The sequence below is a fragment of the Rhinatrema bivittatum genome, chromosome 6 (assembly GCF_901001135.1).
Source record: "Rhinatrema bivittatum chromosome 6, aRhiBiv1.1, whole genome shotgun sequence".
Classification (NCBI taxonomy): Eukaryota; Metazoa; Chordata; class Amphibia; order Gymnophiona; family Rhinatrematidae; genus Rhinatrema; species Rhinatrema bivittatum.
This window is the reverse complement of record NC_042620.1, coordinates 267,484,369-267,501,860: the sequence shown is the minus strand read 5'-3', so window position 1 is coordinate 267,501,860 and position 17,492 is coordinate 267,484,369. Positions and strand designations below refer to the sequence as shown.

Here is a 17,492-nt window from a genome sequence, read left to right as displayed (position 1 = left end):
CAGCAGTATATAAACATCAGCACGAGGAGCCACGCAGTTATTTCCAGCGATGTTGTGGGGAGGTGGGCTGCTGGGTGGAAGAGGGAGGAGGCAGAACTAAGAGAGAGGCTAGCTACTAGTAAAGGAAAAAAAAATTCTTTGTTTTGCTGCAGTGCCAGGGTCAGCTACAGCTACTACTAGTCCTGTTTCTTTCAAGCTGTTTATTTAATATTTTGGTCATCTCTGACTGAGAAGAGAAGCTATGCTAGGTCAGCTAGCACTGACCACCATTTAGGGTGTTGGGCTGGCTTGTAGAGATATATTATTTTCAATTTCATCCATTTTTCTGGAGTGACAAAAATTCCTGCTTTTTTTAATTCCAATTACTTAGTCTCTCAGTGCACTGGGCTTCACTGGGAAGTTTAACAGGCTGGGTCTGTGCAGTCAAGTGCCCAGGCAGTGTGCCTCTTTTGTGCTTACAAGCAAGCAGCTTCTGTGTACACGCCACACACATTAGTGCACAGCCAGGCACCGTGACAGTGGGCAGTGTTACTACTCAGTGACATTAAATCCATAATGTCAGGGAAAGAGAGATGTAATCGGGTTATTGGGACTGGCAGAGGAGGCACCTCAAAAGACACTAGGGCAACACCACCAGTACAGCTAAAAAGGCAACTGTCGCAATCTAAACTCTTTGAAGGGGATGGCAGTTCCATGCCAAAAAAAATGAAATCCGACCATGATACATCACCATCGCCACCACTTGTTTCTGGCCCTGTAGTTTTGGAGGAGAGGGAAGGGGAGGCAGAGTCATCCCCCGACAAAATGTAGACACCCAAAAGCAGCAGTGGGACAGAAGTCTCTTCTAACAGCGTTCACAAGGTAGCGCAGTCACTGTTTGCTTCTGATTCAGATGAAGAATCTTCTTGTGTGGAATTCTCATCAGAAACGGAAGAAGTAATAGCTGACGAATCTTCCGTAGAATCAGTTAGTCCTGTCTTAGCCTTCCCTTATATCTTTGTATCAGTATCCAAGGGGTGGTGAATGCCTAGGATGCCCTTTTGGAGGAGGTAGTGAAGATGAAAACAGTAAAGAAATTCAAAGAAGCATGATATAAACACTGTGGATTCCTAAAGGCTTGAGGATTGAAATGAAGAAAAGGATGCATAGGAGTAACTTGCTGGTATGGCAGTTACTATTCTTAACTGATGTCTTGAAGCTTTTGATCCAACTGCAACATTGCTCTCCATTTCAATGGCAAGGGGATAAGGGGAATTGGATTCAGATAATGGTCTGGGGAACTGATAAGCATGGGTGTAACCTGCACAGAACAGCAGTTACCACCCTTAACAGAAGGCAAGGGATTACTACCCTTAACCAATAAGCGTTGATGCTTTTGACGCACTGCAACATTCCACTCGCTTTGATGGTAGGGTGTGGAAAGGAAGGATGAGGAATTGGATTCAGACGATAACCAACTTGAGCCCTGACTATTATGGTCTTGGATACTGATACAAAGATATAAGGGAAAAAGCTTATATGGCCAAATCCATAAGCAAAGCACATCAAGCAGCACTGTCTGAATTTTCATGGAGGCTCCTCACCCATTAACAATATTTTTAGCAGTAAATTTTTTATGGGTTATCATAAGGCTTAGGTATTACTGCATGGAGTGGCAGTTACTACCCTTAAGAGAAAAATGGGAGTAGCTTGCTGGGCAGACTGGATGGACCATTTGGTCTTTCTGCCATCATTATTATGTTACTATATATTTTACTATGTTAAGCATGACTCATGTTTTTTAAACTTAGGATGCGTCTTCATGCTACAGGAGCATAATCATAAAAATTCAAGTGGAATTCCTATTGTCCTGCCCTCAGAATTTGCACTCTAGTTTGAATTCCTAGACAATCAACTAAACCTGGTCTTCCCAACTTCCAAATATCAGAGAACTCAGTTTTTAACACTAAACAATGTTTATTAGAATGAAGAGAAACAGTTTCAACACTCTCAGTGACTTGCAAGGTGAGAAGAGCAGCCGTTCAGACAGCAGCCTGGTTAGCTGTTATGAGTTGTGGAGCTCAGCGATCAGACGAAGACCACTGTAGCTTGTGGGAGAAGTTGTAACTACTAGGAATTAAGGCAGACTAGCCTAATAGTTTGGGGCAGGGTACAAAGAAACATAATAATTAAAACCAACACTAAAATAAAAACCAAAAACAATTGTCTACAATAGATGATTGATAGACATCCTACCAGTTCACAAACTGCAATATGGAGGTGCATAAAAAGAGGTGTTATATCAGTAACCAGAGCATCGGGAAACAGCTTTCGGTTTTTAGTTAGCCAAATGTTGTTCGAAGGAGAATTCCAGAAGGTTGATCCTAAGATAGAAAAGGAATGATCCCTAATTGGGATATAGACATAGCAGGAAATAGTTGTAGAAAGTAAGGTGAAAAGTTGATGGCTTTCTAAGAGCTGTTAGCTTGTAAGAGCCTGCTTCTAACTGAAACCTCAGCAGGAAGTTAGACAATCCCAGATTGCTTTGAGTCAAGGGACCAATAGGAAGAGGAGAGAGGACACAGGCACAGTCAGAGAGCAAACGAGAACAAATCCAGTAACTGTTCAACAAATATTCAAACAATATCCAATAAGAAAAAAGGAGCTCTCCAACATGCAGAGAATGTAAGCTGTGTGATATTACAAAATGACACTGAATAGCATCATGATAAAGAAACATATATACATAGGTGTTCTGCATCACAGTATATCTTCCAGCAGCCTAAAAACATAAGAGATTCCTTACTGAGTCAGACAAATGATTCATCAAGCCCAGCATCCTGTCTTTGATAATGGCCAATCCAGATCACAAGTTGCCGGCCAATCCCAAAGAATAGATCCAAACCTTGCTCATAACCAAAGAAAATCAGTGACTTTCCAGAGTCTAATTGGCTAATAATAAGCCCAGCTATGCTAATTGCTTTCACCACATCATCTGGCAACAAATTCTACAGTTTGTGTGCTGAGTGAGAAAATACATTCTTTGATTTGTTTTAAATGCTCACCATTCCAGAAATTATTTGTTTTAAATGCTCACCATTCCAGAAATTATCTCTAAGCCTCTAGCGGAGATTATCAACTGTTCGCTAACTCAAGGAGCTGTACCGGACACACTGAAACTCTCCACTCTCAAGCCACTTCTCAAGAAACCCAATCTGAATCCAATAGACCCAACAAATTTTCGCCCCATTGCTAACTTGCCATTTGTAGCCAAACTCATGGAGAAAGTAGTGAACAGGCAACTCTCAGAATATCTAGAGGAAAATAAAATTCTAGCTCCAGCACAATTTGGTTTCCGTAAATCCCTTAATACGGAATCCCTTATCATTTCACTGACGGACAGAATCTACTCTGGCCTTGAAAAAAAGACCCCATACTTGCTGGCCCTACTCGACATCTCCGCGGCCTTTGACACCGGTGAAGCATTCCATACTTATCAATCGTCTAGCAGACATCGGCATATCAGGAACAGCCCTGGACTGGTTAAAGTCATTCCTTGACAATAGAAAATTCAAGGTCAGAATAAATAACAAAGACTCGCACCCGGTCAAAGCCACTCTTGGAGTCCCTCAAGGATCCTCTTTATCTCCTACTCTGTTCAACATCTACCTCCTACCCCTCTGTCAACTTCTCACAAACCTAAAAGTTACGCATTTTATTTACGCCGACGATGTCCAGATCTTAATACCAGTCTCAGAATCAATAGCTAAAACACTCAATTTTTGGAACAACTGCCTACAATCCATAAACACACTCTTCACCAGCCTTAATTTAGTGCTCAACACCGCAAAAACTGAACTTCTGCTCATCATCCAGGATGAAAACTCCCCATCAACTCAATTGCCCTTGACCACACATGTCAGAGATCTAGGAGTAACCATTGACAACCGCCTGAACTTAAAAAAATTCGTAAATAACACAACAAAAGAATGTTTCCACAAACTTCATATATTAAAAAACTTGAAACCTCTCCTCCATCTTCAGGATTTCCGTACGGTTCTCCAAGCTATCCTATTCTCAAAAATTGACTACTGCAATTCCATTCTAATCGGCCTTCCAGCTGTCACTACGAAGCCATTACAAATGCTACAGAACTCTGCAGCCAGGATCCTAACCAATACCAGCAGAAGTGAACACATCACTCCTGTACTTAAGAGTCTACACTGGCTCCCCCATTAAGTTCAGAATCCGTTACAAAGTGCTAACTATTATACACAAAACCATCCACTCACAAACAGCACTCGAATTAACTCGCCCTCTCCAAGTCCAAACAGCATCCAGACCCATTAGAAAAACATATCTAGGCTCCCTCTATGTACCCCCGGCCAAGTCTTCAATGAAGAAACGTGCCTTCTCGACAGCCTACCCACTGGAACAATCTACCATCAGACCTTTGCTTAGAACCATGCCTGCGGACATTCAAGAAAAAATTGTAAACCTGGCTCTTTACGGAAGCCTTCACTTAAAGACCCATGCCAATAATAAAGGACAATACCCAATCTGTACCATACATATTTAAGAACATAAGAACATAAGAAAATGCCATACTGGGTCAGACCAAGGGTCCATCAAGCCCAGCATCCTGTTTCCAACAGTGGCCAATCCAGGCCATAAGAACCTGGCAAGTACCCAAAAACTAAGTCTATTCCATGTAACCATTGTTAATGGCAGTGGCTATTCTCTAAGTGAACTTAATAGCAGGTAATGGACTTCTCCTCCAAGAACTTATCCAATCCTTTTTTAAACACAGCTATACTAACTGCACAAACCAAATTCTCTGGCAACAAATTCCAGAGTTTAATTGTGCGTTGAGTAAAAAAGAACTTTCTCCGATTAGTTTTAAATGTGCCCCATGCTAACTTCATGGAGTGTCCCCTAGTCCTTCTACTATCCGAAAGAGTAAATAACCGATTCACATCTACCCGTTCTAGACCTCTCATGATTTTAAACACCTCTGTCCTTGCATAATACTTCCAATATATCCACGCTCAATGTATAACCAGTTTAACCAGCTTTTTAGCATGTTCACCGTTTATTGTCTACTGTTTACTATTTATTATTATTGATTGTTCAGGGTTTGTCTATTGTTTACAGATAACCATTCTGGTTATCTGTAAACCGAAGCGATATGTACTAGTACATGATCTTCGGTATATAAAAGTCTTTAAATAAATAAATAAATAAAATGTGCTACCTAATTAGCTTCATGGAGTGAGCCTTAATCCTAATACTATTTAAAAAGGTAAATAACCCTGTTTACCCATTCCACCTCTCAGCCATCTGTTCTCCAGGCTGAAGAGCCCTAACCTGTTTAGCCTCACATCACAGGGTACTTAGTATGCACTGATCAGCTTCAGCTCACAATCCAGTCTCTACACACAGAAGCAGCTCTTTTGAGATAACTGGGAGATGACAGACTCGCTTGATCTTCTTAACCCCCCATTTTCCCTTTGTCCCCTTTTGCCCACTCAACAAATGACATGAATCTTTTTGTTTGGAACAATAAAAGGCCGCAGTTTATTAACAAGACCCGAGCCCCCACAATTTTATACAACAACAAAATTACCCCATTTCTTCACAATTTTTAATAAGGCCCCCCACCGCTTCCAGTGGTAGAGCTCCTTATTGATCCACGCCTCTGAGCATTGGCCCCCCTCCTGCTCATTGGCAATCTCGTGTAGCAGCCCCCCCGCACTACACAAGATCCCCCCCCCCTCATTTAAAACTTTTAACCCTAACATAAATTCAACCCCCTGTGGGCTCGGGTTTACCGCCACAGAACACTGACAACATCCCTTGTCACTGTTCCCCCCCCACTGCGGCCCTCATGCCTTGAAATCATTTGTTCCAAACCTTCCTGTATGTCGTCATTGAACAAATCAATCCCCACATCAGAGAGATGTACTCCATCTGATCGAAAAAATCCCGGTATAACCTCCCAAGCCCACTCATGTCTTACCCCAAACCCCCCTTGCTTCTCTAACCACTTCCCAATCTGTTTGTTCATCTTTTTCACTCCCTTACACCATAACGGTACTCCCACAAATTTAATCCGTACTATAATATCCGACCACCCCAACTTCGTGTCCGGCATCGCATTCAACAATGTACTGAAATCCTTCTTGATGTTGGCAATCAAGTCCTTACATGACCCATGTCCAATATCATTGCCCCCCAAATGAATTAACAAAAGTTTCGGCATCCGCAGCTCCAGAACACATTTCTGCAGAAAAGGTAATAATCCGTCCCATTTCATCCCCTGTCGACTGAGCCATCTGACGTTCCAATGCCGTGCTTCAAGCTCAAGATGTGGTCCATACGGTCTCTGCTCCGCTCTGTTGCGCCCAATGTATGAATGAATGGCCCATTCACGCTCCCCCCGACGTACTTTCCATTCTGTAAAAAACACACAACGATTATTACCTGTCTCCCACAAAAAAAAATTATTTTTTTTTATCCCTTACCCCCCTGAAGCTCGACAACCCCTTTTTCTTCCTCCTCCTTCCTTTTTTTTTTTTTTTTTTATTGATCATGCCGAACATAAGATAAAAAGGCATTAGACTTCCACCTTCCAATAGCCTGTATAGCCCTGTTCGAGAAACCCCTCTCGGCCGCAGATGTCGCCGCTCCAATCCTGAATGAATGCGAAGTATACCGCTCCTCGTTCCAACCCAAAAACCGCACCACTTTGTTCAATACTTGTACAAACTGATAAACGGTCACAGGCGAACCATCCTGGTGCAATAGCAATATGCCGCCCTTCCGAGGTCTTACTGTAACAAAACTCTGAATACTTCTTACCGGGCACACTAACTCGTCCACCGCTGGAACTAACGTTACGAATTGCCCTTTACCTTGTTGATCAACCTTTGAACGATGAATACATATCGTCACCGCCCTGCTGCACACCCAAACATTCTCAGCCAACAAGCCTGTCCTTGAAGCACTCGACTTGGACCTCGCAACTAGCTCGTTCACTCGCATTGCACCAAAGAACGCTAACACAAACGCTGTCCGGAATAGAAGCGCTTCGTAATCAGACCAACATACCTTCGGCAAACAACCTACTATGACTCCCAAATCTTCGGAACGAATAGGAAGCCTCCTATCTGGTGTCCATCCCTTCTCCCTTCTCCAACCTCTCAAAACCTGTTGTAAAATAACTCGCAACTGGATTACCCCATCCCTTTAACTTCTGAAAGAACGAAAAACCTGCCAAATGCGATCGCACGACTGGCAGAGAATATCCCATATCTTGTGCCCACAAAACAAATTCCACCATACCAGCATCCTGCACTGGACCTCCCTTCCATCCCTTTCCTTCCAAATACTGCTCTAACACTCTATAACCCCTCAGATAAGCCTTCCAGGTAGCTGGCGCAAGCGACTTTTCAATCGACGTCCATGCTGTAACCGGCCCAGACGCCACAGATGATCCGGAAACCGCTCCCCTTCCTCTTTTGCTCCCGGCGCCAATTCTCTGAAATCCTGCCACTTAAAACGAGAGAGTGCGTCCGCAATTACATTTTGTTCCCCTGGCACATGTCTTGCTCTAATAGTGATATTCAGTTTCAAACATTGAAAAAACAGTTCTCTCAATAAGTCAGATACTCTAGGACATTTTGCTGACTGCCTGTTAATCACTTGAACTACTCCCATATCGCACCAGAACAAAACTTTCCTGTTGGCTAACTGCTCGCCCCAGATACATAACGCCACCACTATAGGAAACAATTCTAGGAAATTTATATTCTCAGTCAAGCCGTCCTCTTTCCACGCTTCCGGACACTTTTCCGCGCACCAACTGCCTTAAAAATAAACGCCGAAGCCTACCCCGCCCGCAGCATCTGTAAATAACTCTAACTCCCGATTGGTTACCTCCGCTTCCTGCGTGATACAGACCCCATTAAATGAATCTAGGAAAGCTTCCCAGACCCGTAACTCCTCCTTTACCCTTCGCGTCACTCTGATAAAATGATGACTAGCCCGTATACCCACTATAGTACTGGACAACCTCCTGATAAAAGCTCTGCCCATTGGGATCACCCTACAAGCAAAATTGAGAGCTCCTATAAGTGACTGCATCTCCCTTAACGTGACCTTGTTCGCCCTCCCTGCTCTCTGCACTAAACTTTGTAATTTCAACACCTTCTCCTCTGGTAAGTGCGCTTCCATAGCTACTGCGTCAAGTTCGATACCTAAAAATACCAATCTTGTTACGGGACCCTCTGTTTTCTTCTCTGCTACGGGTACCCCAAACCTCTTCGCTACCTGTAAAAATCCCGCTAATTGCTTCCTACAAAGATCAGACCTGGCCGGGCCCACAAACAAGAAATCATCTAAATAATGTACAATACCTCCCGATCCAGTACTTTGTCCCACCACCCAATGAAGAAATGTGCTAAATGCTTCGAAAAAAGCACACGAAACTGCGCATCCCATCGGTAAACATTTATCTATATAATAATTACCTTCGAAATAGAAACCCAACAAATGAAAACAATTCGGATGAATGGGCAACAGCCTAAAAGCCGATTCAATATCCGCTTTTGCTAGCAACGCTCCCTTTCCCGCTGACTGCACTAAACTCACTGCTTCATCAAAAGAAGCGTAACGTACTGAACAAAACTCCCGAGGTATCTGATCATTCACTGACCTGCCCCGTGGATGTGATAAGTTTTTAATATAAATCTGAACTTACCCGCCTCCTTCTTAGGAATCACTGCAACTGGAGACAAGTACATATTTACAAATGGTTGAGAAACAAACGGCCCAGCAACCCTCCCTAACCTAACTTCCTCCCAAATTTTATTTCGCACTATCTGGGCATGTGTACTAGCAGACCGCGCATTTCTGCCCCTCACACTTCCTTGCAAGCCCACAAAGGGAATCACAAAACCCTCCTTAAACCCTCCAAATAAAAGTTGTGCATCCTTACTGTTAGGATACCTTGCTAACCAAGGCTCCATTACTTCTAATGGTACCGGAGTGTCTGCCTAGTCTCGCAATCCTTTAAACCTTTCCCCCTTTTCCCTGCATACTGCTAGCTCCCTGTCCACATTTGATGGCAGCATGCGCTCCCCTGTAGCTAGAACACGCATGTCGGAACTTGCAGTCCGGGAATAAGCAGACTGCTTTGTTAAATCTCCAGCACGCGGGAGTAAATGGGGCGGAGTCAAGATGGCCGCTCGGTAGAATAGCACGCTGGATTGAGCTCCGGAGCCTAGAGATTTTCTTGCTGTTTAATTTCTTGCTAATGGGGAGAAAGCGCAAACCGCGAGGAGAACCTTACCCTGCAGTCTCCTCAGCGTCAACGCCAATCTCCGGCCCTATGGATGCACACATCGTGCGCAGAGACCTGCAAGCGGGAGCAACGCAGCCGTTGGAGAGTAGTGGAGGAGAAGCTGAGCTACCCTCTCTCCCAGGCTCTATGTCACCTTTTAGTCCCGCTGAAGGAATGCCGCCGGTAAATCCAGCCAGGGGGAGAGTTGACCCAAGCCCGAGGGAAACGCCATCAGACCACGAAGTTGAAGGGCGGAGCCCAGCAGGATTCGGGGGATCAACGGCCCTGGCAGAAGCTCTAAGGAATTGCGAAGAGCAGACCGGCGCTAGAGAGGACACAGTCTTGGAAAGACAGGCTGGAGATGCCGCAGAAATCCACACTATGAGTATACCACCTGTGGTAAGACCTTCTGAATTTACCTTGGAGACTATTTGGGAAACTATAGTAGAAATGAGAGCCTCCATTTTACAGCAATTTAACCCTATCAATGTTAAAGTTAACCAAATGGAAGAAAAGGTGAATGTATTAAGTAATACTATTACCGAGTTGGAAAACCAAATAGTGACTAATAGACAACGAATATCCGGAATACAAACGGTACAATCTGCAATGATAAGAGAAAGATCTTGTTTGGCTACAAAAGTGGAGAATTTGGAAAACTCAATAAAGAACAGGAACCTGAGGTATATACATTTTCCTCAGGTCCCTTTAATTACTCCTCGAGATATGTTTAAAAGGTATCTATTGGAAGTACTGCAAATAGAGGAGAATGCCATACCACCGATTACTAAGGTTTTTTATTTACCTAAACCTAGAATAATACAAGGACAATCGGAAGGGGCATTATCAGTGGAGCCTATACCGAATCAATCTTTGGATATTTCAAACATTCTGGAGACTTCTGATTCAGATTTGGCGATACCTGCTACGTTGATAGTGACGCTTGCTCTGGAACATGATAAAGAGTGGCTACTTCGATTGGGATTACGTAATAGGACTAAGATATTTCTTCATTGTAATATTAGAGTGTTCCCGGATGTCTCGCGGGAGACACAAAAGAGGCGGAGGGCCTTTCTATTATTAAGACCTCAGGTCTTACAAATTGGGGGGTGTATTATTTGAAATTCCCATGCAAATGCATAATAAAATACAATAATAATACTTATATTTTCTTTGACCCCCCCCAGTTGACACAGTTTCTAGTTGGGAAAAATGTGGTAACAGCCTTACCAAGTACAACTGTCCCAAGTTCCTCATAGTCTAATTTGTCTCTGTATCTACCCAGCTTTATTTCTTTATTGTAGCAAATATATTTTTATTTTCTACTTTTCTTTAAGTTGAGTATACTCTGTCCCCTACATAGAGGACTTTATACATTGATAAAAATAAGATGTATTTGCCTAGAGCGGTAATTTTCTGTTGTAAAAATTTGTTATCTTTGTATTTTCTTTCAAGATGTAATCTGGTTAAAAGTGTGAAATGCATAAAGAAATAATAAAAAAAAAAAAAAAAAAAAAATCTCCAGCACGCGTCATTCCCTCCCGCCCTGGATTTAACCCCCTGCACTCCTTTAGAGACTTGTCCTCCCATCCGAAAGGAATGCCCTGCCTCAGGAATACTACCTGACCCCGTGCCTGCCCCCGAGCCACTATGCCCTAAACTGATGGCCTTCTGTCCTCTCACGCCTTTATATGTCATTTGTGTTAACCACAAATTGATATCCTGCGAACCCCACGACATTGCTCTACAGCCTGCCATCTTGTCTCGAAATTTCTCATCGTAGTTGAGCCAGGCCCAACCCTCATAATCCCGAAACGCTCCTAATATGCTATCTGCATATGTCAGCAAGGCCCCATATTGTGATGAGTCGTAATGACCCACCACACTAGCCAGCCTTAAAAACCCCCTCACCCAGTTAACTATATTCTTCGCTACTTTGACCCCTCCTGACTTATGATGCTTCTTTTTGTCTTTCTTTTTACTCTTCTTAACGCCCCGCCTCCCCTCTAATAGCCGAAATATATTCACATACCTCCTCTTACGTATACGTCTACGTAATTTCCTCGGTACTCCCTCCCACAGCTCTGCAAGAGTAGCACACGCTGCTTGCCCCACTCCGTGTAAAGGTCCTTCCTCTAAAACTGCAGTATATTTAGGACCTGACTCCGAAGACTCTTCGGAAGAGTCTGACTCACTAGATGAAGAACTAGACTAAATATTTCTCTTTGCCTTTTTTGCCTTCCTTTTGACGCTTTCTATGCTTTTCAATTCCTCACCTGCGCCCCTTGTAGCCTTCTTCGTGCGCTTGGCTATGTTTTCCATGCCGCCTTGCCCCATTCCTGAGCCTCGACATGCCTCATTGCCCTCGAAGTCCCTGTCTCTCCATGACTCTTGCTGTGACGTCCCCGGCCTGACTTCATCCTCTGGCTCTGAAAAACAAAATACCTCCCTTCCGCTACCTACGTGTGGCCTTTCCACCATCCTGCTGGTCAATCCCTCGCTCCTATAACTACTATTGCCTACATTATACGAATTACGCACCTGCCCTGCAGTAGCTGACAAACCCGCCGGGCCGCTACTGGGGACTAGCCCACTAAACCCCGGGTTTTGCCTTCCCCATGCTGCCCATCCCCCGAAAAATTCTCCCTCCTCTCCATCATATTCCTGCGGATACCTGCGCGTATCTTCCCCTACCTCTATTAGGATATCCCTCCGGCTAGCACCTCGCCTAGATCCCGCCCCCTCTTTGCCCCGCATCCCCAGATAAGGAGTCCGCCCGCGCTGCGCATAATCTCCCTCCCTACTTAACATGCTTAAATGCTCCTTCTTGCTAGCCAAACCTCCCATTACTGGCTTTGTAACTAATATTCGTGCCCCTTTATAGGGAGGGGCATCCACCCGATGGCTATACTGTCCCGGGGCTCCCTGCACACCCACGCCCGGCACCGCTAACGCCCCGCCTTCCCCTGCTACGCGTGCCCTTAGCTCTCAAGCTACTTAACCCAGAAGAGGCCAGCCCAGGGCAGGCCGGCTTCATACTGTTTATACCAGCGCGCGCGGCAGGGCTCAGGTACAGGGAGGGGGCGGGGACGAATGCCTCCACCGCCTGCAAGCTGCCCCTACCAGAAGGCTCTTCCTCGTCTAAGAAGCTGAAATCCATGGCGGAGGCATTTAACGATACCTCCGCAACATCAACGCATGCCTCCTCACATGGCGCCGAATGATCTGTTGGGGCAGCAGCAACGGCGGCGGAGGACTCCGGGACACTCTCATCGGAATCGGCCATGGCGCCAACGTACTGCGCCATGAGGTATGGAGGAGAGGGCTCCCGGCCGGGAGGGTCCACGGGCGGGAACGGAGTGTGCGGCACCGGGGGAGGGCCCGGAGCAGGCGCGGGGGCGCGCGCGAGCTGGCCGGAGGGAGCTGAGGCGGCCGGCCCGGCGGCAGCAGGGCGGGGGAGGGCCCTCACGGAGTGAAGGGGACGACGACAACGGTCTTTTGCCTTCTTAGGCATCGTGAGCCGAAAAAACCACCGGCTATGGTTGTCCCCTTTCTTCTTTTTTTTTGGAAAAACTAACCACAAGTCTCCTGAATTTAATATAAAGATAAGCTGAAATGTAAATTATTACAATACCCAAAGCTGGATACCAACACTCAAGCTCCAAAAAACCTCAGCCCGCAGCCTCAGCTTTTCCTGACCAACTGAGGCACTAAACCGTTGCTCCCCGCTTCCCTTTCCTTCCTTATCCAATCATTGTTCCCAATTCGAAATTCCTGTCCCCTATTGGTTAGTTACCCTTCTAACCCCCTCCCCCTCTTCCCTCCCCCCCCCCTTAGTGCCCTTCCTTCTTAACCCTGCCTTCACTCGCTTTCTCACCCGTTATCTACGCGGAGCGAGACAAGCTCGCTCTGCTTCATTAGTGCACCCCCGGTTTTATGGAGTTTAGGGTTAGTCTCGAGCCCTGCAATGAAATAACCAGCTGTAGCCCACCAAGGTCCAGCCGAACCCCACCTGCAGTCTCTGTATTCAAATTCCAAACTTTGTCTTATTGGATTACAAGTTCTTACTTACTATTAGACACTTCTGTTCCAACCTCACGGTGGTTGGAAACCCAAGTCACTCTTCTGTTCTCTCCCTGGCACTTGACTTTGGCCTCTGTGATTAAATCTTAATCTACTCTGTAGGTTTGCAGTAATTCACACCCACATTGTGGGTCCTTAGTAGTAGTTCTGGATGAAGCACCGCTGTTCTCCTTTCTCCCCTGGGTAAGTACTGTGTAGCACTTCTGGTTGAAGCATTGCTGTTTCTCCTCTCGCGCCTTGGCATGGACCCTCCAAGGCCTCCTGATGTCCTGCCGCCTCCTTCAGAAGATCAGCCCTGTGCTCATGCTTATCACCTCCTTTTATTTACATAATCCTTAAATACACATGCAACTCATTCACCCATTGGATAGCAACTCACCACCCGCTGCACACACCTCTAGGTAGGTCTTACACCACATTCTGGAATATTCCCTATTTTAAGGAATAGGATAAACTTTTAACTTCTTATGAAAAAACACACTTTAGGAAGGGCTAGCCACTATCTCTACCTACTAGCCATCCTCCCTCAGATACATTTTAGATAACTTCCATTCACCCGAACATTCTCATTGTAAAGTATAGGCTGAACTTTTGAACTCCATTAACAAGTGCATAGCCTCAGGAATCTGAACTACAAGCCATCTGTGTATTTAACCCTATGTTGTTACTAAACAGGACCGGTGAAATATTATGCAACCAAAAACTCATGAAAAAGACCTAAGTTTACAATTCATGTTTAAGACTCTTTCATCTACTCAATAGACAGATGTAAAATATAAAAACGTATCCTGGGAACAACCTATCAGCTGGTTTAATTGTCATATTCTTTGCTTTGGTCTTTACTCAGGAGGGTATCGGAGAAATACCTGCACCAATAACTTTCATTGAGGGTGATGATTCAGAGGAACTGAATCTCACCACAGTGAACCAGGAATATGTAATAGAGTACATCCATAACTGAAAGAGTAACAAATCACCAGGACTGGATGGTATATACTCTAGCATCCTGAAAGAAGTAAAAAAATGAAATTTTTCTCATTCACATCAGCTTCAGTGCCTAGGTGGCCAATGTAACACCCATTTTTAAAAAGGGCTTCAGAGCACTGGTTTAGAAATGTTTAGAAGTCATTTGTTTATGGGAAAAATGGGCCATTTATTATTGATGTGCTGAATTCAAATATATTTAGTTTTTTTGCTGTTACCTTGTTCTCCCTGAGTGTCCCTTTTTTACCCCTTGGTCATCTAGCGCAGGGGTGCTCAAACCGGTCTTCTGATCATCCCCAGCCAGTCGGGTTTTCCCTTAGACAGCAGGACAAGTCATCCTGATGATAAGATCTGTGCATACTCATTGCATTTTCTTTGCAATGAATGTGCACAGATCATGACACAAGAACAATGCCATATGTACTTAACAAGTTGTAGTGTAATAGAAAGGAGGTGCATTTCATTGTTTTGAAATGGCTATTGGGAGGCCTTCTTGTGAAGAGAGCTGGCTCAAAGTTGGAAGGTGTGCAGTTTCAGACCCATTCATGCACAAGGAAGAGCCTCTGACCTATGCATGCAGATTAATACAGCACAAAGTAATAGGTTCTCAGCACTGGTTAAATATGCCTGAAGAACATAGCAGCCTGTCATGCATATTGTAATGAAGCTGTTAGCATATTGTTTTCTCAAGGACCTCGGAGTAGCATTGTTAACGCTTTTTATTTGCTGGATCTGGCACACTGCTTTCCGCTAGTAATTTTATTGTCACAAATTTTGATAAATTGATCCCTTTCTGTTTGTTTCTTGTATTTGTAATGCTACTGCTTAATAGAACTGAGACATATTTGTTTGTTTTTGGGCACATGAATTTCATTACTGTGGTGCAGTGACCACTCTTACGCTTCTTCCTTTTAATTTTTCCTCCCACTAGGATGCATTCTCCAGAAGACGAAGCAACGAACATTACTCAGCATTTTCTACCCTCTGCAGTGCTGCTTCCACTAATGCCAGAAAGAATTTAGCAGCGCCAGTTTTGACCCATTCAAGTCACCAGCTTGCCATGAATGATATTTTAGAGGCCTTAAATGGGGTAAATTTGACCTCAGATACTGTATCACCAGAGCCCATACCCCCTTTCACCAGTGGAGTGGTGCCAGCAAATGGAAAACTCCCTCAGTTACCATCTTCTCCACAAAAAATGGTTTCTCTTTCAGTGCCTTCTGAAGTGGCTGAGCCAGTGTCCTCTACTCCTGCATTTACCCAACCAACTGCTCTGCCTCATCCGCTGCCGTCTGTTCTGCCAGTTTCTGTGTCCACTACATTGTCAGCTGCATTGCCCCATTCTTTTCCACCTACTTTGCCTTCTGCTGTTTCTCGATCACCGACATCAGCTTCATCATCTTCCTTGCCTTCGGCGCTGTCAATTGCTGTTCCTCACTCACTACCATCTGCTTCACAAGCTGCTCCACCTTCTCTGCTGTCAACTGCTGTGCCACATCCACTCTTGGCTACTTCACTACATACTGCACCTTCTTTGCCAACTTCTGCTGGGCCAACTGTTCCGTCAACAGATCTACCAAGAGCTCTACCTCCTTCGCTGCCCGTAGACACTTGATCTAGTTTCCATTTGCTCTTTCCTGTGTTTACCATCCCTATGTTCCGTAGTATCACTTTCAGCACTGGTGCAAACCTCATCGAAATCATATGTTTGATTTACATAACCACTATCTTTGAGCATCATACACTATTGGTATCTCCAGTATAGCTGCTACCACCATCGCTACCAATTACAAACCTATTCCTCTTGGCATCACTTCTGCCAATTTAAAGGCAGTGGCTCTAATCTCCAGAGCTATATTTCTCTAGCACTACCACTATCACCACCATTTAGGGTCATCATTATTTCCAGCATTATCCCCATCACAACCATCTTACCACCATCCGCTATAAATATACAGTACCAACTGCAGCACTGTCACCAGCATTAACAAATACAGCCAATATCTTCTACAGCAGTATAGCCAACATCGCAGACGGCAAAGATCAGCACATCGTCATCATTGTGTTAAACTTTACCATCACCAGCGCCTGGTCCCTATTGCCAAGAATTAAAAACATATTTTCCCCCATTAACTCCAACACTATCGACAACCAGCATCACCAATTCCAATCATCAAGGTTATTTTAATATTCTTTCAAGTGTTTTTTTTTTATCTGACGTAGTTTTGGTAAACATTTCATGAAAAATCTTTGCTCTAACTTCTTGAGGTTCCATTTTCAATATGTTTTATCAAAGTTGTTGTAAATTTTGGGAGATGGCCAATCTTCCCATCTGTTTGTTTAATGACCTTTTCATGTATCAGCTTGAAAATAAAGGTAGTAACCATCACTTAAAACATTTTACCCCAAGTTGATGTCTAAAGTTGAAATATTTAAAGAATAAAAATAGATGTATATTCTAGAGTTCTCCTTTTTGACATGTAAATTCTTTTTACTAAATTAAAAATAGTTTCTTTTTATTGTGGGGAAAATGATCATGTTGTGACCACTGTATTAGAAAAAATAAACAATAGAGTCTAGACAGTAGGAAAGAATATTTTCACTTCACTAGTATGTTAGAATCTTCCTCTCACTGAGAACACAAGGAATAGGGCATTCTGCATTCCTTGCCACATTGGAAGCTGTATCTGCTGCCACTAAGTGTTACTGCATATGAGTTTGCTCTGTGGCAACTCAGGGAGGAAACACATTTGCTGAGCAAGGGAATGCTGGAAGAAGGGAGTTGCTGGTGTGTTGTCCCTCCTCCAGGAAACATTACATGGGAAGTCTGCTTCCACATTCAAGAGGGTATTTTGCTTGATCCTCACTGCTAGTAGGCGCGCATAGGATGGGTGAATTTTAGTAAATTACGCACTGTGACGCAATGTGGCCTTCCCCAGTTCCCTATGGCCCCGCCTAACCTTTACTCCCTTTCCCCCTCCACCCCGACTCCAAAACTTATCTAGCTACCCAAAAATTTATTTTTCTACTTACTACTCCTCCCAAGCAGAAGTAGTTTCCGCACACTGGTTGGCTGCTGGCGCACGCTTCCTTGGGACAGCAG

The 17,492-nt window shown here is 44.3% G+C and overlaps 1 protein-coding gene across 7 annotated transcripts in view; it reads left to right on the top strand.

Moving 5' to 3' along the window:
* LOC115094262 (protein AF-10-like) overlaps window positions 1–16,855 on the top strand; it is a 132,042-nt gene extending 115,187 nt beyond the window's left edge. For 6 of the 7 annotated variants that reach the window (XM_029607127.1, XM_029607125.1, XM_029607126.1 and 3 more), the window contains one exon: window positions 15,321–16,855. In XM_029607127.1, coding sequence (XP_029462987.1) covers window positions 15,321–16,004 — 684 coding nt within the window. In that variant the 3' untranslated portion in view covers window positions 16,005–16,855. The remainder of the gene's footprint in view (window positions 1–15,320) is intronic. The other variant, XM_029607131.1, reaches the window with a different exon arrangement.
* Window positions 16,856–17,492: the final 637 nt, after the last annotated feature.